This window comes from Neurospora crassa, linkage group I (assembly GCF_000182925.2).
Source record: "Neurospora crassa OR74A linkage group I, whole genome shotgun sequence".
NCBI lineage: Eukaryota > Fungi > Ascomycota > Sordariomycetes > Sordariales > Sordariaceae > Neurospora > Neurospora crassa.
The window spans coordinates 2,573,839-2,591,897 of NC_026501.1; the positions used below are offsets into that span (position 1 = coordinate 2,573,839).

Below are 18,059 nucleotides of genomic sequence, written 5' to 3' on the forward strand. Positions count from 1 at the left end.
GAAAGGAAGCCACGCAGTCATGCCCTGGGATCGTCCGTCGATGCACGCGCGTCACCTCATCCGATGAAGTCTTTTGGCCTTTTCGTATGCCTCTACCTACTGGCGGTTTCTGGTTCTTTACACAACAATGACCTCGGAGAGAGGGTCACCAAGTACGAGATTGTAGATACCTATGTTCGTTCGTCGTTACGATCGGCAAGGACTCGAATGGATATCGAGACATTACGGCGACTCACAGATCAATGCAAGCCTCGACGCCGAGCAGGAAGGACCCTTTACTCCCCCCGTTCATCCAAATACTGTAACTCTCGTCTCTCCATGCAGTATGAAAATTTTCACATCCCAGTCCGCGTCCCAGTGAACCGGAAATTCCTATTCGCCTTTAGGATATCATCTGCAGGCGGGCTAAGGATTGACTGTGCATCAATCGGAAAACTATTTATCAAAAGCAATGTTAGGATGTCAAAATTCGAGCCTCACTCTCAATACCCTCCCAGTACACTACAAATAAGTCCCAAGGTTTGGCGTTGTTCCTTGGCTTTTCCGTTTGGCCCATCCCCCCACCCTCCTCCTTCCTTCCTTTCATCCTTGAACTTATCGTCCACGCTTTCCGATGTGACAGCTCAACGAGAGCTTGTTGGATAACCCACCCACCTGGCCGCTCCGATCAGTCAGTTTCGCTCTCCCACATTGTGAGCATACTGTATATCTGATGTATTCCAGCTACTTAACAGGGAGCAAGGGACGGAATGACATGGAACTTCGGTTTTGCCTCCCCAGGTCATGCATTTTGACAAGTTGAGATACAGGATTGCATCATACACCAACGCCTAGCTCCCAAGTGCACACACCCGACTTGATATTCTCCAGTCTCAAACGAACAGGACTTTCCTGAGTGTCTTCCCCCCAGCTTCCGGGTTCTCAGCCAGACTCCTCTCAACTCAAGACCAACCTGGAACACCGATCATTCAGGTCTCGGCCATAGCCCCTTCGCTCATTTCTGTAGAGGTAGTCGTGTAACCCGGTGTGTAACCATGGATACAGGCCGGGGCCCTTTTCGCTTGACACCAGGACGAGGAACACTAGTAGGTCACGGTGTCAAACCAAACCCAGCATGGGTTGAATTCAACCCCACGGCTCCTCGTGACACGACCGTTATGCGTTTGTTCCTGCCAGTGTGGGTGGAAAGAACTCACCCCTTCCCGCCAAACAAATGCGGCCTGGATGCAGTTCATCCATCTAATGGCTGCACACACCGAACGAGCGACGCCAAGCTCTGTTTCGGGACCTTGAAATGTGAGAGGCGAATACAAACCGTGTAATTTACGACCACATCTCGTTAGAAACTCGATTGTCTGTCTGAGGATGCCTGCTTTCACCGAGTAGCTTTGCTATCATCTTTGTCGGCTTCATATCCCAGGGGCAGCAAGACACTCAATTACCTCTAGAATATTCCCCCCCCTTTTAGAAGCTGGCGACGCTTTACAGTACTGTCCTAGACAGACAGATCTAAGGAAACTCTGTCACGAGGAGGCGTTCGAGCGGCGTGTGTCTCGGTTTTCATGCTTTTACATCAACGGAATATGTAAGCATGCCCCAGCACAATAGATGAACTCGGTCAAGACCGATATTCTAGCCAAGGTTTGTCTGGTCGAGGAGAGTATGTAGTATGATACCATACGCCTAAACCCAGAACGCCGCCATGTCTAGGTAAGCCTCATCGGATAGTGGTAGGTGTCTACGTGTCGGGAACCGGCCGGTACGGTACGACAGCACAATCTACCTACTTTCGAGTCATGTAACAGAGGCGGGATGTATGTGCATATGTGGCATGTAGGAGCCGATGCTGGATGACATTACCTTACTTGTAAGCAGGACAGGATTCAGAACGCAGTCCCACCTTGCCTATGTGAACTATGCTTTGCTTTGCGGTACCTTCTCGCTCGCAGGTAGGTAGTTACAACATTGGTGTTGAAGCATTTGCATTGCACAGCAAGCAAACCACTCCAGTTGCCTACCTACAATAGGAGTGTGTACATCCGGGGAGACAGAACCCTGGAGTCCCTGGTAACCTTGTTGACTCGAGATCGGCCTCCGAAACTTCAAACTTTGCAATCATTGGAGCCGGGAAAAGATTCCTCGATTCCCGGGATCTCACTGTCATATCATGTAGGTGCAAGCCGAGTCACAATGGACCCTTCAGGGTCTCGAGAAACCTGCATACCTGCATATATTACATTTAGTGTCTACCATACAAAGTTTAAGTACTGGCTAATGCAATCAGCCTCCTTTTCCGAACGATCGTCCTGCAAGACATCCTCTCCTGTTCTTTGTCTCCAGTGTCGTCACCCAAGACCAAGCATGTTAGTCGTGTTTCTCATCGTTTTCTAGTCCAGTTCATACAGAGCGGACAGTGGGTGGAGGCTTCGTTCGGGTCGGACAGTTAAGACTCTTTTATCAAACAAAAAGAAAAAAAAATTATTCGTAAAATTTGTCTCAAATTATTTTTTCCCCCTTCCAAGCCATTGCCGACCCCTTCACTCGAAACTGAATGGTCGCTTGACCACTCTTTCCTCACCCACTCGACTTCCTACCCGAGTTCTTCACTGCCGTGGAGCATACTCTGAGGTCGATGACAGAGGAGACAGTTCCAAGCCGAAAGCCCATCGCGACGATCACAGGAAGTTAGGTAGGTTGGCAGACGGAGTGACAGCGTTGGGGGACAGCCTCTTCCCGGCCGAGCCACAGCAGTGGGATATAGGATCTGGATACCCGCAGCAAAACCCGCAGGCACCTAGCGCTTAACCCGCTTTTTGCCTGTTCTTCGCTCCCGCGATCTTGCCATCTTTACGGGGGGCGGATAGGTCCGATAGGTAGGCAAGGTAAGGTTACTCTTGAGGCTGGCTGCACCTTTTGGTTCCTGCACCTTCATACTCGATCTTGGGAATAGCCATGGTACGCAATAGGCATGTAGGTATCCCTAAGCAGGCCTCTTTTTCTTGAGGCGGAGGCGACGAGGGGGGGAGGGACGGGAGGCGGGAGGTGACGGTCGCTGGATCACGGTAGAGACGGGTGTAACACACAATGCAGGAACTGGATGTGATGCCAGTCATGGTGCTGATGATATCCGTTGCCCCCTAACCCCCACACCCACAAGCTGTAGTTCTGCTGTTTCCACCTCGCTATGTGACTTCGTTATCTGCGACAAGATGGAGATAGATTCAACAGAATACCCAATCCATGGGTCATGGATAAAGGCCAAATACGAAAGCCGAAAAATAAGAAGCCAGAACGACAGCCGGGGCAGTTGTGCTTGGCCATCGATTCGATCTACCGCGGCACTCGGAATATTTCAGATGTAGCTCCAAGGAGGGAGGCAAGAATTGACTCCCTGATTCCTATTTCCCGAGTTTACGGGATCTTGACAATTATTTGGCCTTTCTTTTCTTTTTTGTCTTTTCTTTTTTTTTTTTCTTTTCTTTTAACAGTCCGGCCATAACCACCAATGACTTACAATATTGACTCTTATACATAAGCGCGGGTGACAGAGGCTCGTTCAGCCATGTACAAGCCACCATGCAATAGGAAGCCAGGCCGTATTCAGGGGTAGTCACTCGCTTCAGGCATTGATGATGAGCCGCGGTTACCACCATCTGGGTAGCTTTAAATTTGTGATTTCTATGTAGCTTTCATTATCTCATAGCAGCTTGAAAGTCTTATCGTCCTGGATATCTTCGCTTAGGATTAAGTGGAACGTAAAGCCATCTAGAGCTTCGCGTCAACCTCGCCAAACAGGTTCAAAAATGCTGTGTGTACTTCGTCTGTTAGATCGCTTGCTTGAAGACTGCGGCCCTTCTTGGCAAATGCCAGACGAGAGCATTCCTAGAGATAGATGTCAGCATCTGCCCGAGTATAACTAGGTATGGTCGATGCTGGGAGATATGAGGCGCAAAAGTCTCCGAACCATAAACGAAAAATAACAAACAATATGACTCACCCTCGTGATGGCGCTTCCACCAAAGACAGCCAAACCAATCAACTCCTCCTTGTTGAGCTTATGACCATGATCCCAGAGATCTTCAAGATACGCCCTTCGCCAGCCCAAAAACGTGGCAATACTTCCCGTCAACGTATCTCCCTGTCCACCACTCCTCTTCAGACCACCCTTCAAGTCTACCGTAAGCGTCACCTTGCCGTCGCTCAGGTAGTCCTTGGCTCCCTTCTGCACAACCATGACGCCGCCGAGCGCCTTAGCCAGCGCCTCCACCTTGGCCGTCTCGCCCGCCGTCTCCTCAGCCTTTTCCACCTCTTCGTCCACGCCGAGCGCCTTGGTCAGTCGTCCGAATTCGACCACGTTGGGCGTCAAGACGGCGTTGTCGTACCCCTTGATGAGAGACGGGTCCTTGGTCACCAGCAAGAGGGCGTCGGCGTCGAGAACCATGGGAATTCCCTTCTCGCGCGCCGCGGTGATCACCTTGGCGCAAGTCTCTTGCATGAGAGGGTCGCGGCCAAGACCAGGACCGATAACGAGGACGTGTAGCCTGTCGAGCATGGGAATGATCTGGGCGGCTATCTGGGAAGGGTCGGTGTCAGGAGCGGACTTTGTGCGCGAGGGCGAGCTGCCGGAGTCCGAGGAGCTGAGGGCCGGCGGGGAGGAGCGCATGAGTGGGTGGACCATGAGGTTGGGCGAGTAGGTTTTGATGACTTGAGCGGCGTTGGGAGTGCAGATTACGTGGGACTGTCGGTCCATGTTAGTCAGTCTCGGTACTGGCGATGTAGATGTGGGAGTTGGGTGGTTGAACTTACAAGATCAGCACCCAGTCTCGCACTCGCCATGGCGGAAAAGTAGGGAGCACCTGTGTAGTCCTCACTACCACCGATAACAGCTACACGACCGAGTTGTCCTATGATCGGGGAATGTCAAGTTAGCTACCTATCTCTAGTCCATCTTCCAGCTACTATTACCAAAGAGATTCTCCTATCCCCCCCAAGCCGCACGATGGTTGGGAATAGCTTCCCCGCAAGCCCAGAGCAACAGTGGCGGAGCAAACAAGCCCATCTTCGTCAGAACTGAACTTGGTAAGACAAACCTTTATGGAATTTCTCCAGCATGGGCGGCACCATTTGCCGCACACGGGCTAGCATCTGCTTGGTTGTCGCCGACATTTCTGGGCCGGTTGATGACTCGGAGGACATGTCGTAAAAGAGGTGGTTAATAGTGGCTAGAACAGTGATGTTGTCAGTTTAACACAGATCTGTCCAACAGAGTATAGTCTTCACTGGTCCAGAATATTTACGTTCCAAAACCAGGTGCTCGGATCCAAGAACAGCCCAGATCTTTGAAAGATGGGATGGGAATTGGAGCGCGTGGGATGACGCGGGGTGATGCCTTCCACTTACATTGGTGTTCTAAGCTCCGACACAACGACTTTGGAGTTCAACACGATTGATGAGCGATTGGGAGTTGAAAGGTATAGAGAGGGAAATGATAAGCTTGCCAGCAAATGAAGCGGGTTATTGGAGTTCTAACTGAATTCAAAGAAGTCTGATAACTCGGTAGCTGATCAATGAAAAGCGAAAACCCCATGCTCTTTGGGTGTGGCTGGTAGCTGCCCTGTTGGAGCTGTCGCTCATGATGTCACTAAAGCTACCCCACCAAGCCTCATCATCCCAACTGCCGCGGCTTGTCACCAGTCTTTCGGCTCACTCAGTCCAAAACAACCACATCGATCGCACATACTGTATGTACTGTGATCCGCAAATTCAGCTTAGCTGATTGTTGACTACTGAATTGGTTCTTTAAATAGTGTGGCTCGTTGATTTGGAAGGCAGCTGAAAGTAAATCCTGCAATTATCTCGCTAGTCAAAACGAATTAGAACATCCACTGCCAAAAAGCTTTAAAAAATGCACGACGTGAACCTTTGCACAAGCCTTTCCATTGATTATAGAATTCATAACCTCGTATTTTCAGTGCCTGACAAAGGGAATAGAGTGCTTGATTGAGACTTGCTCTAATTTACAGTAGGTTCGGCTAGAGAATCTCTCCTTCTCACGCGTCCATTTCTCAGTCCAGCACCCGACGGAGACGGAACACCTTCCTCTAGAAACACGGAACTGCGCGGGTAAAGATAACGAACCCACTGCTCGTTCTCAAGAACCACGGGAATTAATTCAATTTATATGCATTTAACCGAGGAAGCTCTTGGTGAAGGTCTGGATAACATCACGGAGCTTAGCCTCGAGGTCCTTGCTAATGGCACCCTCCTTGTCGATGGTGGCCATGATCTCAGGCTCGTTGGTCTTGAGGTGGGCGAGGAAGTCAGCCTCCCACTGGAGGATCTTGGCAACGGGGACGGAGTCGAGGAAACCGTTGACACCGGCGAAGATAAGGGGAACCATCTCGTTGACGGCCATAGGGGAGTACTGCTTCTGCTTGAGGAGCTCGGTCAACTGTAGATAGACTCGTCAGCTCTGCACCAAGACATGGGGAGTTCAGCCTGTTTGCACTTACACGCTCACCACGGTTGAGGGTCTGCTTGGTAGCAGCATCAAGATCGGAACCGAACTGGGCGAAGGCAGCGACCTCACGGTACTGGGCCAAGAAGAGCTTGAGCGAACCAGCGACTTGCTTCATGGCCTTGAGCTGGGCAGCGGAGCCGACACGAGAGACGGAAAGACCGACGTTGATGGCGGGACGGACACCCTTGTAGAAGAGCTCAGACTCCAAGAAGATCTGACCATCAGTGATGGAAATGACGTTGGTGGGAATGTAAGCGGACACATCACCACCCTGGGTCTCAATGACGGGAAGGGCAGTCATGGAACCACCGCCGTGGGTCTTGTTCATCTTGGCGGCACGCTCGAGAAGACGAGAGTGGAGGTAGAAGACATCACCGGGGTAAGCCTCACGACCGGGGGGACGACGGAGAAGAAGGGACATCTGACGGTAGGCAACGGCCTGCTTGGTAAGATCGTCAAAGATGACAAGGGAGTGCTTGCCGTTGTCTCTGAAGTATTCACCGACACACGCCTGTGTTTAGAAGCTTCTGGTTAGCCAGTCTGGTCTGATTGGTTTCGAACGGGCCGGGGGGCAGGAATCCGAGAAGAGGTGTGATGGGGTCTGATGGTGTTTGAGAGATCGGTGGAGAAATTCAACAGGGAGGTGCAAAAGTGTTGAAGGGGTCGTGCATATATCTGGGAAGGGTATGATGATGAATGGAAGGGGTTTCCAGTTATTTGGAAGACATCCTCCCATATATAGACAAGGCGTCAAACGAAAATCTGGAGGTGTTCGAGCGGCAACTGAAGGGGTCTGCTGATAATTGGAGGGGACAAGATCCGGCAGCCACTTACACCAGTGAAAGGAGCGAGGTACTGGAGAGGAGCGGCCTCGGAGGCGGTGGCAGCGACGACGATGGAGTACTTCATGGCGTCGTTCTCCTCAAGGGTCTTGACGAGCTGAGCGACGGTGGAACGCTTCTGACCGACGGCAACGTAGACGCAGTAAAGCTTCTTGTCCTCGTCGGAACCGCTGTTCCAGCGCTTCTGGTTGAGAATGGCATCGAGAGCCACGGCAGTCTTGCCGGTCTGACGATCACCAATGATCAACTCACGCTGACCACGACCAATGGGAACCATGGCGTCGACGGACTTGAGACCGGTCTGGACGGGCTGGTTGACGGACTGACGGGGAAGAATGCCGGGGGCCTTGAGCTGGGCACGACGCTTCTCCTTGCAGTTGATGGGGCCCTTGCCATCGATGGGGTTACCGAGGGCATCGATGACACGGCCGAGAAGCTCGGGGCCGACGGGGACATCGACAATTTCACCGGTACGCTTGACAGTCTCGCCCTCCTTGACAAGACGATCGGAACCGAAAAGCACAACACCGACCTGGCCGGCCTCGAGGTTCATGCACATACCCTTGACGCCGGAGGCGAACCTGGGGATAAAGGGTCAGATTTGGGGCGAAGGAGCATCCGTTAGGTTAGGGACTGGAACATACTCGACAAGCTCCTCAGCCTGAACGTTGGCCATGCCGTGAACACGGGCGATACCATCACTATACGAGACGACACGTCAGCATCCACAAATTCACGTCATGGTCTCGCTAACCACAGGAGCAACACCGGCAGCAGCAGCATCATCATTGTCGCGAACATCCAGCTTCGACGCATCTCGTGGTGGGTACGGTCGGGATCGTAGTCGTGGTAGTCGTTCTCGTTGTTGTTGTTGTTCTTGTTACTCCTCTTGTTGTCGTCGTGTCGTGATATGCTTGCTAAGCTTCTTTCGTGATACCGCGTTGACCCTGATGCTCTCTGCCGTTCCCCCTCTTTGCCAAGAACCGTAACCATAACCCAGAAAAACGTACCCGACGGAGAGGACGCGACCGGTCTCAGCGAGGTTGGACTCCTCCTGGACACCGCGGATTCTCTGCTCGAGGATGGAAGAGACCTCGGTGGGAGTGGCCTTGGCGTCGGCGTAGGTGCGGGCCTGGACGGCGGAAACTACAGGTGCGGCATTTCGCTGCTGTCGAGTTAGCCCTAGCCGAACTCCGAGAGGCATGCTTCACGACACATGGACAGCTCCCCCAACAAGCCCATCGACATCCTCAAGGCCATGCGCCATGATGACAAAGCTCCAAGCGCTCCGGGACCCGATGAGGTTGAATAGAAGAGGCGGCCGGTGATGTTGAAGGTGGATCGGGTGTGCGGAGTTAACCTACCGCGGCGACTCTGCCAGTGGCAGAGAAGGCGCCGACGGCGCGAGTGCTCTGACGGAGGGCGTTCCGGAACATGTTGTGGAGGTGTCTGTTCGTGACGAGCAGAAGGAATGCAATCGCAACACAATTGCAATTGCGTGGAGGGGAGATGTAGCGGGAGGTTGATGGAGGTTTGGAGAGCCCGGCGTGAGGAAAATTGTCGAGTGGCCTTGGTTCAAAGGGAAAAGGTGGGGCAAAGCTTGGGCGACACCAATCAGCAATCGGCTGAGAATTTTGCTCTCTACCAGAATCCCGAGCAACTCCACCAACCACGCCTCCAAAATCGAGAGGTTTCTGAGGTTACTACAAAAAGGCAGCGCATCCGCATTTCACCCACCTTCACCCGCCATCAATCTCCCCTCCCCGCCTCGAGCCTTGGTTCCGAGCCGAAAGATCGAAGGCATTGATTGCTGCATTCCATGTCCAGTTCCCCATTCTGACTGCAGCCGGCCCCGGAGCTCCGTGATGACAGCAGCCTACCTACCGTTTCCATCCTGCTCCTCTGCCCCGACCTCAGCAAAGGTCTCTCAGGTCTCCAGCTCTGAGCGCCTTGCTCCCGTCCGGCGGCGGGCTGCATCCTTCAGGTGTCAAGCTCTGGCGGCCAGAAGTCTGCCCATCTGCCCAATAATGTAATCCGTCGCCCGGGTAATCCCGGAGAAATGTCGCAACCTACCAGAAGCTCTGGCCGCCCCCGGTTTGGCGTTTGGCAATTTGGCACCTCACTTCAGTTTCAGGCCAGCTCTCGGGTTTCACGCTGGTAGCTCATTGTAGCTTCAGCTGAGGTGCTGGAGTGGTGCACGGGCTGCACACCCGATTGTTATTTTAGGTCGAATAGGATTCCCAACGTCTTCCCCAGGTTTTGTGCGCCATCACTATGTACTTCAAGATAACATCACCCAGGAACGCAATATCCGGTCTTTCATCTTGTCAAGGGAGCTCCATTCATTATCCGGAGAATTACAGTTTGAGCAGCACTTCGCATCGTATCGCAAATGAATGGTGTCTGCCAGCTGGCTACATTCCTACCTCCCCTCACCATTCAACCGACGCCATCTCATTTTGACTGGCTGCTGGCTGCTGACTGCCAACGTTTGAACTTGTCAAGGCGCTTCTGTGGCATCTCCACATAATGACTTGTACCCAGTCCCGGGCCGTTCCAAGATATCACCAAACCTCTTTCCCTCGGACTCCGCCCCCACGTCTGAACGAAACCAACCAGACCAGACTAACTAAACAAGGAGCTTCAAATGCTGTCTGTCGGTGACTGCTATCCGAAGCTATGAGCTAAGTATTAGATGCCAGCAACAGGTGCTTACTATAGCAAGCAATTGCCTGAACCAATCTTTCGGGTCGTAGTGAGGTTCCGTGTCAACTTGGGTTTCTGGATATCTGAGCGATAACTCCCACGCGCATTTTGAGACAACGCAGAGCCTGGGAGAAACTGCTTGGAAGGCCGACAGACACTCTGGTAGATTTCTCACCTCTCCCGATTCATGCTCACGTTTGTGATTCTGATTACTTGGAGGTTGTTTGTAGATTAACCGGTACCGAGTGATCAATCCAACCTCTTCAGGAACAGAGGTTTCAAGGGAGGAAGGCGGCTTGTGTTTGTTCAACGCTTCGTTCCGTTGAAGCCAATTCGCCTCTATCCCCAAAATAAGGGTTAGGGTTAAAGCAGCAGTCTGCCAGGTACTTGTAGTGTACTTGTATCTGTACTGGGCAGACCAGGACCCCCCTGTGTTGGCTGTCGCGTGGCGCCCTACGTTGTCACGGTCTCGGTGTCGCAGATGGCCGAAGTCGAGGCCCTTCAACAACTCCATCTCCGTCAAAGGGACCACCTCGTCCTTGTCCCAAACAGTATCTGAATAGCGACCGAATCGGTCATGTTTTGCCCCTAGGGTTCAATCTGTCCTACAAAGAATACAACATCCTGCACGCCGGTCGCGCAGTCTCTGCTGCTATTGAGTAGTAGCACCTCTCTTTTTCTGGTGAACGGGTTCCCTTGATCCCGCCAAACAGCCACATCGAGGTGCAATCGGGTACAAAAACAACTAGATTATCTGGGCGCAATCGCTCCTCGCCCGTCCTCAGTATGCCATCCACGTACTCGGACGATAATACGCTACGGTCTGGCCTTGATCGCTTCAGAGACCATAGCCCCAGCCAGCACCGAAGAAGCATGTCGCAAGAAACCGACTCTACCGTATCCACGACGAGTATCGTCTTCGATCGCATACAAGAGCGTCTCGATACCAAGGAGTTTCCGGCTCGCGGCACCGATGGCGACGACAATGATTCACTCAAGGACGAACTAAATAATGACGATCTCGAGACTGGGCCCTTCTTGGGTAATGCGAGCCCCTCTTCCCGTTCAAACCAGCGCTCATCCGCCGACGGTCAGCGTATGGATCGCAGTTTGAGGAGATGGCTATTCATAGTGTCGGGAGCGCTGGTCGCCACTTGGGTCATCGGCCTGATCTTCTTCGTCTCGTCCAAGGCCTACAAGCCATCCTCCTCCTTCGCGCATGACCCCCAAGCAACAGTCACGCACGGCAGTGGAAAGAAGGTCACCCTAGACCAAGTCTTAAACAATGAATGGCGTGCCAAGAGCCATTCCATCAGCTGGATCGCTGGTGTAAACGGAGAAGATGGCCTTCTTCTAGAGAAGGAGGGCGCAAATAAAGACTACCTTGTGGTCGAAGATGTGCGAGCTCAGAACCCTTCCTCCGTTGAAGCCTCCAAAAGCAAGACCCTGATCAAAGACAAATTGTTTGAATTTGCCAACAAAACATACTGGCCTACTGTCACCGTTCCAAGCCGGGACTTGAAGAAAGTCTTGCTTGCGACCGACGTTCAGAACAATTGGCGCCACTCATACTACGCTGTCTACTGGATCTTTGACGTTGAGACTCAGCAAGCTGAGCCTCTGGTTCCCTACGATGCCGATGCTCGTCTCCAGCTGGCGTCATGGAGCCCCACCAGTGATGCCATTGTCTACACCCGGGATAACAACATGTTTCTTCGCAAACTCGACAGCGATAAGATTGTGCAAATCACCAGGGACGGCAGTGCAGACGTTTTCAACGGTGTCCCCGACTGGGTCTACGAGGAAGAGGTGTTGGCAAGTGGTGTTGCGACCTGGTGGTCCGAGGACGGCAATTATGTTGCCTTTTTGCGGACCAACGAAACAGGCGTCCCCGAGTATCCCATCCAGTACTTTGTGTCTAGGCCCAGTGGTGAGGAGCCCAAACCGGGAGAGGAGAACTACCCCGAGGTCAGACAAATCAAGTATCCAAAGGCCGGTGCACACAACCCCATTGTCGACCTCAAGTTCTATGATGTCAAACGTGGCGATGTCTTCTCTGTTGATATATCAGGCCGTTTTGCCGACGACGATCGCCTTATCACCGAGGTCATCTGGGCCGGAAAGCAGGTCTTGATCAAGGAGACGAACAGAGTGAGTGATGTGATGCGCGTCGTGCTGGTTGACGTGGGATCGCGCACCGGAAAGGCAGTCAGAACCGTTGATGTCAACGACATCGACGGTGGCTGGTTTGAGATCTCCCACAAGACCAAGTTCATCCCGGCCGATCCTGCCAACGGTCGTCCTGATGATGGCTATGTGGACACTATCATTCACAACAATGGTGATCATCTAGCATACTTCACGCCGTTGGACAATCCAAACCCCATCATGCTCACCTCTGGGGACTACGAAGTTGTCGATGCGCCATCTGCCGTTGACCTGCAAAGGAACCTGGTCTACTTTGTTTCTACGAAAGAATCCTCGATCCAGCGTCATGTCTACCAGGTCAAGCTGACCGGAGAAGATATGACACCGGTGACGGACACTTCCAAGGAGGGTTACTACGCCATCTCATTCTCGACCGGTGCCGGATACGCCTTGGTGTCCTACCAGGGCCCAAACATCCCCTGGCAAAAGGTCATCAGCACCCCTAGCAACCCCGACAAGTACGAGCACGTCGTGGAGGAGAACAAAGATCTCGCCGAAGCCGCCAAGAAGCACGAACTTCCTATCAATATCTATGGCACCATCAACGTTGACGGCGTAGAACTTAACTACATCGAGAGACGTCCGCCACATTTTGACAAGAACAAGAAGTATCCCGTGCTGTTCCAGCAGTACAGCGGTCCTGTCTCCCAGACCGTCAAGAAAACCTTTGCTGTTGACTTCCAATCGTTTGTGGCTGCTGGTCTCGGTTATATCTGCGTTACGGTTGACGGGCGTGGAACAGGCTTCATCGGCCGTAAGAACCGTGTCATTATCCGGGGCAACCTCGGTACCTGGGAATCTCACGATCAAATCGCTGCCGCGAAGCACTGGGCTCAGAAGGATTACATAGACGAAGACCGTCTTGCTATATGGGGCTGGAGCTACGGCGGCTACATGACGCTCAAGACCCTCGAGCAGGATGCGGGACAGACCTTCAAGTACGGCATGGCCGTCGCCCCCGTCACCGACTGGCGCTTCTACGACAGCATCTACACGGAGCGGTACATGCGCACCCCCCAGACGAATCCCGAGGGCTACGAATCAGCCGCCGTCACCAACGTTACTGCCCTTTCGCAGAACGTACGCTTTCTCTTGATGCACGGCGTGGCCGACGATAACGTTCACATGCAGAACTCTTTGACGCTCTTGGACGCGCTCGATCAGCGGAGCGTTGAGAACTATGATGTTCAGGTTTTTCCGGATAGTGATCATGGCATTTATTTCCATAATGCTAACCGGATCGTGTTTGATAGTGAGTACTTCAATGTGTTGTTATGGCCGAGTCGACCAGAATCGCTGACTGAAATCTACACAGAACTGACTAACTGGCTGGTCAATGCTTTTAACGGCGAATGGTTGAAAATCGCCAACGCGCAGCCTAACGGCATGAAGCGGCGTGCTCTTCCCACTGCTTGACCATGATAAACAGTATCTGGTCAAGGTACAGAGTTGCTCCATGCTTCTGGCGTTTGGGTGGACAAAGTAGGCGTTTCGGCTTGGTTGGCTGTCAAGCAGGTGATTGGTTTTTTTTCTTCCTGTTTTGTTTTTGCATCCACTTTTAGGGACAGCCGAAAAAAAGAAAAAAAGATACACCATAATATGCATATATATATACCCTACATATGATGTAGTTCTTTAGCTCCCTTGAGAGTCACATGCTGTTTACCGGGCCACACATGATTTGTATTACGAGGTGTCATCCTGCCAGTTCGGTCCAACCCATCCATTCGTCCAGCTGGTTCTCCGCTTCCGCCAACAAGAATCCAAACACTTCAGTGATGAACGACCGAGTTTGCAAGCGATGCTTCCAAGCGTAAGGACGAATGGATGATAGGTTGGTGGCTGGGTACGTTCCCGGATTTCCCAAAATAAGAATGTAGGTGGAAGACGGTGAGAAAGTAGGTAGTATTTCCCCACAAACCCCATCCGGATATTTGGGACGTGGTTCCCTTGTGGTATCGTTGCATTTTCATCTCAACCTCAAGCTCCAGGAATGCGATCCCGGCCGAAGGGGATCACCTATGTGTGTGCGGTTGATGATGCCCTCCGCTCAAATCAGCCGGGGAGTTATGTCCCGGGGTTGAGTACGTAGCAGCAGAGGAATGTGAGAGATATAACAAGCTTTCCCTCTAACCGTCACAAATACCATCGTTCCTAGGTTACGAAGACGTCGATACTCCTGTCTTCCCACTGTCCATCGACCTTTCGGACAAGATGCTCACCCCAACCATCCTCACCCTTCTATCCACCTTAGCAACTACCGCCCTCGCCGTTCCCCAACCCCACGCCGCGTTAATCAAATGCCCTGTGATCCTCGACGGCCGCATCAAGATCCATACACAGCTAATGGACTTCGACAGCTCCGCCACCTCTCTCTTCAACCCGGACAGTGTCAAGGGATCCAGTCTCAAATGGAGCCAGATCATTCAATTCCCTGAGGGGGACAAGGGGAGCCGTTTTGATGGTTGCAGCCATAAACCTCTGGAGGTGACTATTGCCGATGCGAGTGTGTTCAAGACACAGTATGGGTTTCGGAGGGCTGGGTTGATTTTCAATGGGGAGTGAGTACACCCCAATGACCTGGTGGTGATGATTGGCAAGATTTATGGGGAGCAGGGTGGTATAGAGGTTGGTTGGGGTTTGGGAAGATGGTTGCTGATATTGAAATGGAAAATCTAGCAAAAACATCGGCAGCCCTGCGTCCAGAGGAGTGAAGACACTACATTTTAGTGTCAGGCAGGATGAAGCAAGAGGGTTGAATTTAACACATGAGTATCTTGTAAGCTTTGGTTCTTTCTTTCGTTTCCTTCTCTCCCTTCCTCCTTTCTCTTTTTCTTTGTTTTCTGCTCCATGCTTCCCTTGGTCGTCAATTCTTGTTACTGACTGGTCCGTGTGATAGAACGTCTGGCACGAAACCTCCGACTGGTCCGCCAACCAGTTCAACTTTGTAACCGGCACCATCATCGGCCAGGAAGGCAGCCTAGCCAAGAACACCTTCAAGATCATGAGCCGAGAGAACAAGTTGATCTGGTCAACGCCTATTGAGCAGAAGGAGTGGCAGAATTTTGCTATTACTCTGGATTTCAACAAGAAGCATGTTGCTCTCCCCAGTTCTTCGTCCTTGATTTCATTGACTGACCAAAAAGATAACAGCACGCTACGTCTCTACTATTCCAAAGGCCATGAACCTTTGCGTAGTGTTACTCAGGCTGTGCCGAACAATAATGCGGGAGAAGGCCAATATCAAATTGGCATTCTCAAGAAGCCTACTGGCACTGATGATGTGGTAAATTCGGGGTATCAGGAGAGTGACATCGATGAAGGACAGATCTATGGGGGGATTTTTATCGAGGATAGTGCAAATGGGTGTGTGTCTCTGTAGTACGTGGTTGTACGGGATGATACCTACGTTATATCAGGGTGCCGTGAAAGCATCAAGTTGGGAAAATATCGGTTGGGCATCGTATCTAGGTAAAGCATTTCCATGATCTTCCTACCTCTCCCCCTCAATGAATGGAATGACAAGTTAGGAGGTCCCAAATCCACAATTCGATACCCTTGGACAACAATTTAGCCAACGATGATGAACATTCAACCCAAGCAAGTTGCGCACATGCCCACTTCAAGCACTCAGCACCTATTCCCCATGAAACCACCACGGGGTTAACCCAACTCAGAAGACCTATAAGCCGGCACCGAAAAGTTCTCCGGCCCCTCATACACCTGATGCCGAAAGATATCATCCCCCATCATCGGTATGCAATCCGGAGTGACTTTGTACACGGCCGTGTCCGCCACCCGATCGTTTATGCGGCGTACAATCAACAATGCTGCACTGCCGTCCGGCTGCTCAGTCCATTTGAAGGAGACACCTGGTCCCGTGGTTGTGTTGTTGCTCTGCTGGCAATTAGTTCCGGTCCCGTTTCCACCGTACCCGCTGCCAACATCACCTGGATCTGTTGGACACCACGTCTGCGGGATGCTGGTTAACTGGTGGTTAATGGTCGTGCCCATTGCTTCGCAGTGCACGGGGACGGCTTCATTATAAAAGGTAACGTTGAATTTGTAGCTAGGGTGAGGTGGATTGGGATGTTAGTGGGTTGTTGTTCTTCTGGAAGATACATAGAAGGGGAGATAGAGAGACTCTATGCAAGGAAGGTGGGTGAAGTGAAAGCACTTACAAGTTTCGGTTACTGAGGACCATGGCTGATGCCTCAAAGTTGGTGACGTTGAAGGCCGGGACTTGGTTCAGGTCATGACCGTCGTCGAGAACAGCAGGGGTAGGGCTTGCATGTGTGGTGATACTAGCGACGCCCAGGAGAAGGAGATATAGGAGTCGGATGTACATTGTTTCTGGGAATCAATTATTGGTAGAAAGGTTTCTCGATGGCGGGCCAAGTGTGCTGTTTGAGAGAGCACCAAGCCGTTGCGAGGTGATACAGGTAGCAAGGTGAAAAACGGATGCGGTTCAGAACGAGTGTAGCAGGTTGGCGAGATGTTCACATGGGATGTCAGAAATGAACTGGTAGGTCTCTTGGGAATTATCTATTGATATAGTGGTCGACATCCTCCCTAATGACAACTCGAGGGACGGGACAACGTCATAAGCCGCATCAACTTGATGCCATTGACAGAACTTGCCAAGTGCAACTCCGGACAAAACGGAGGAAGGTACGAGCAGATGAAAGACCGTTAAGTATTTTTAGGCTTTCAGGAAGATGATGTTATTTGAACCTCCATGTCACGCAAGACATGTTTGGGCGACGGAGTCCCTGACCTGCCAGCTAACTTGTCTGTCTTTTACTGACAACTACAACTTCTTTTTGGAGACCGAGTCCGTGAAATAGTCGATCATGTTAACCTTCCTGACGTGACAGATCCCGCATCCGACACCAAGGTCTGTCACGTCTTCGTCTCTTTGGTGTACGAGGAGGCTCACAGGGGGCGGTCTCCTGCAACTTTGGTGTTTCGGATATAACTGCAACAACGAGTTTCGGTTGAAATTGTAGATGTTCCTCGTGAGAAGCGGTGACGATCAACGGAAAGCTTCTTCGAAGCCATCCTAGGGCAGCCCGAGATGAGATATCTCCTATGAGTTGGTCGTCCGTATGACCAGCCTTCGGTGGATACCTAGGCTCACAACAACAAACCGGATCGCTGAGGCAGGCCGTCAAACAGGCGACCAGAGATTACCGGGCTCTGAGCGACATATACAGTGATTTGGGATAATGTCCATCCCAAGGTGGAAAATGGCCTGTGGATTATGTTCCTTGTCTGGAGTGCAGAGACCCTCTTGCCATCCATGTCGTCTTGTTTGGTGCACAACATGAGGAAGCCGCAAGTACCTAGTCTAGTAGGTAGCTTTGGCATATTGGTTTCGATACGGGTAATTATTGGGTTTTGTTGGGTATTCCTTCGATGTAAGGATGACTCGCTCTTAGTACGATACGAAAAGGAATCCTGTTTGTTAGATATTGCAACTTTTATTCCTCCTCTAGAGGACGAACCAGGACGGGACCGAACGGAAAAGTACAGTCTACACGCAGCATGCAGTCATTTTCACACTTGTACACCATATCCAGCGAATCCAAGACTGTAGAATACTTACCTCTAGTAGGGGTAGCCTTCAACCCCGCCGTCGCCATAACAACATGATCAGCACCCAATGGGCGATCCATGGGTGCCTGGGCTTGGATGGCTTTTCACTCTGGCGGACCGAAAGACCCAATCCCATTTCCTTGTTGGAAAGCGAGATAACCCTCTATCGGTTGTGCATAGTCGTC

The 18,059-nt window shown here is 51.7% G+C and overlaps 6 protein-coding genes across 6 annotated transcripts; 2 read left to right on the forward strand and 4 right to left on the reverse strand.

The window, feature by feature from the left end:
• Positions 1-3,637: 3,637 nt before the first annotated feature.
• On the reverse strand, positions 3,638-5,585 carry NCU02513 (YjeF domain-containing protein). Its single transcript, XM_960551.3, has 5 exons — positions 5,401-5,585; positions 5,091-5,222; positions 4,807-4,904; positions 3,998-4,738; positions 3,638-3,882 (listed from the first exon to the last, which is right to left on the reverse strand). The coding sequence occupies exons 2-5, from the start codon at positions 5,194-5,196 to the stop codon at positions 3,766-3,768; spliced, it is 1,062 nt and encodes a 353-aa protein (XP_965644.1). The 5' UTR covers positions 5,197-5,222; positions 5,401-5,585; the 3' UTR covers positions 3,638-3,765.
• A 158-nt stretch (positions 5,586-5,743) lies between these two features.
• On the reverse strand, positions 5,744-9,147 carry atp-1 (ATPase-1). Its single transcript, XM_960552.3, has 6 exons — positions 8,727-9,147; positions 8,373-8,527; positions 8,007-8,063; positions 7,355-7,943; positions 6,513-7,031; positions 5,744-6,451 (listed from the first exon to the last, which is right to left on the reverse strand). The coding sequence occupies exons 1-6, from the start codon at positions 8,796-8,798 to the stop codon at positions 6,188-6,190; spliced, it is 1,656 nt and encodes a 551-aa protein (XP_965645.1). The 5' UTR covers positions 8,799-9,147; the 3' UTR covers positions 5,744-6,187.
• A 98-nt stretch (positions 9,148-9,245) lies between these two features.
• NCU16361 (hypothetical protein) lies at positions 9,246-10,582 on the reverse strand (the record flags this gene model as incomplete). The annotated part of the gene is made up of 4 exons (XM_011395055.1): positions 9,246-9,333; positions 9,436-9,516; positions 9,993-10,039; positions 10,244-10,582. The coding sequence occupies 4 exons, from the start codon at positions 10,580-10,582 to the stop codon at positions 9,276-9,278; spliced, it is 525 nt and encodes a 174-aa protein (XP_011393357.1). The 3' UTR covers positions 9,246-9,275.
• Positions 10,571-13,948, forward strand: NCU02515 (dipeptidyl aminopeptidase). The gene is made up of 2 exons (XM_960553.2): positions 10,571-13,528; positions 13,592-13,948. Exons 1-2 carry the CDS (start codon positions 10,855-10,857, stop codon positions 13,690-13,692), a joined length of 2,775 nt encoding a protein of 924 aa, XP_965646.2. The 5' UTR covers positions 10,571-10,854; the 3' UTR covers positions 13,693-13,948.
• Positions 13,949-14,269: 321 nt separating this feature from the next.
• On the forward strand, positions 14,270-15,658 carry NCU02516 (hypothetical protein; the record flags this gene model as incomplete). The annotated part of the gene is made up of 4 exons (XM_960554.2): positions 14,270-14,360; positions 14,435-14,837; positions 14,956-15,055; positions 15,176-15,658. 4 exons carry the CDS (start codon positions 14,270-14,272, stop codon positions 15,656-15,658), a joined length of 1,077 nt encoding a protein of 358 aa, XP_965647.2.
• A 123-nt stretch (positions 15,659-15,781) lies between these two features.
• Positions 15,782-16,769, reverse strand: NCU16362 (hypothetical protein). The gene is made up of 2 exons (XM_011395056.1): positions 16,458-16,769; positions 15,782-16,345 (listed from the first exon to the last, which is right to left on the reverse strand). Exons 1-2 carry the CDS (start codon positions 16,622-16,624, stop codon positions 15,940-15,942), a joined length of 573 nt encoding a protein of 190 aa, XP_011393358.1. The 5' UTR covers positions 16,625-16,769; the 3' UTR covers positions 15,782-15,939.
• Positions 16,770-18,059: the final 1,290 nt, after the last annotated feature.

Bases quoted from the DNA above. Each gene is read 5' to 3' on its own strand.
- NCU02513 (XM_960551.3), bottom strand. From the start codon at position 5,196: ATGTCCTCCGAGTCATCAACCGGCCCAGAAATGTCGGCGACAACCAAG. The intron at 4,739-4,806 runs GTAAGTTCAACC...ATGGACCGACAG, and splicing joins CGAGACTGGGTGCTGATCTT to TCCCACGTAATCTGCACTCC. The intron at 3,883-3,997 runs GTGAGTCATATT...ATCTATCTCTAG, and splicing joins GTGGAAGCGCCATCACGAGG to GAATGCTCTCGTCTGGCATT.
- atp-1 (XM_960552.3), bottom strand. From the start codon at position 8,798: ATGTTCCGGAACGCCCTCCGTCAGAGCACTCGCGCCGTCGGCGCCTTC. The intron at 8,064-8,372 runs GTACGTTTTTCT...CGTCTCGTATAG, and splicing joins GGTCGCGTCCTCTCCGTCGG to TGATGGTATCGCCCGTGTTC. The intron at 6,452-6,512 runs GTAAGTGCAAAC...GTCTATCTACAG, and splicing joins CCCTCAACCGTGGTGAGCGT to TTGACCGAGCTCCTCAAGCA.
- NCU02515 (XM_960553.2), top strand. From the start codon at position 10,855: ATGCCATCCACGTACTCGGACGATAATACGCTACGGTCTGGCCTTGAT. The intron at 13,529-13,591 runs GTGAGTACTTCA...AAATCTACACAG, and splicing joins TAACCGGATCGTGTTTGATA to AACTGACTAACTGGCTGGTC.
- NCU16362 (XM_011395056.1), bottom strand. From the start codon at position 16,624: ATGTACATCCGACTCCTATATCTCCTTCTCCTGGGCGTCGCTAGTATC. The intron at 16,346-16,457 runs GTAAGTGCTTTC...ACCTCACCCTAG, and splicing joins GTCCTCAGTAACCGAAACTT to CTACAAATTCAACGTTACCT.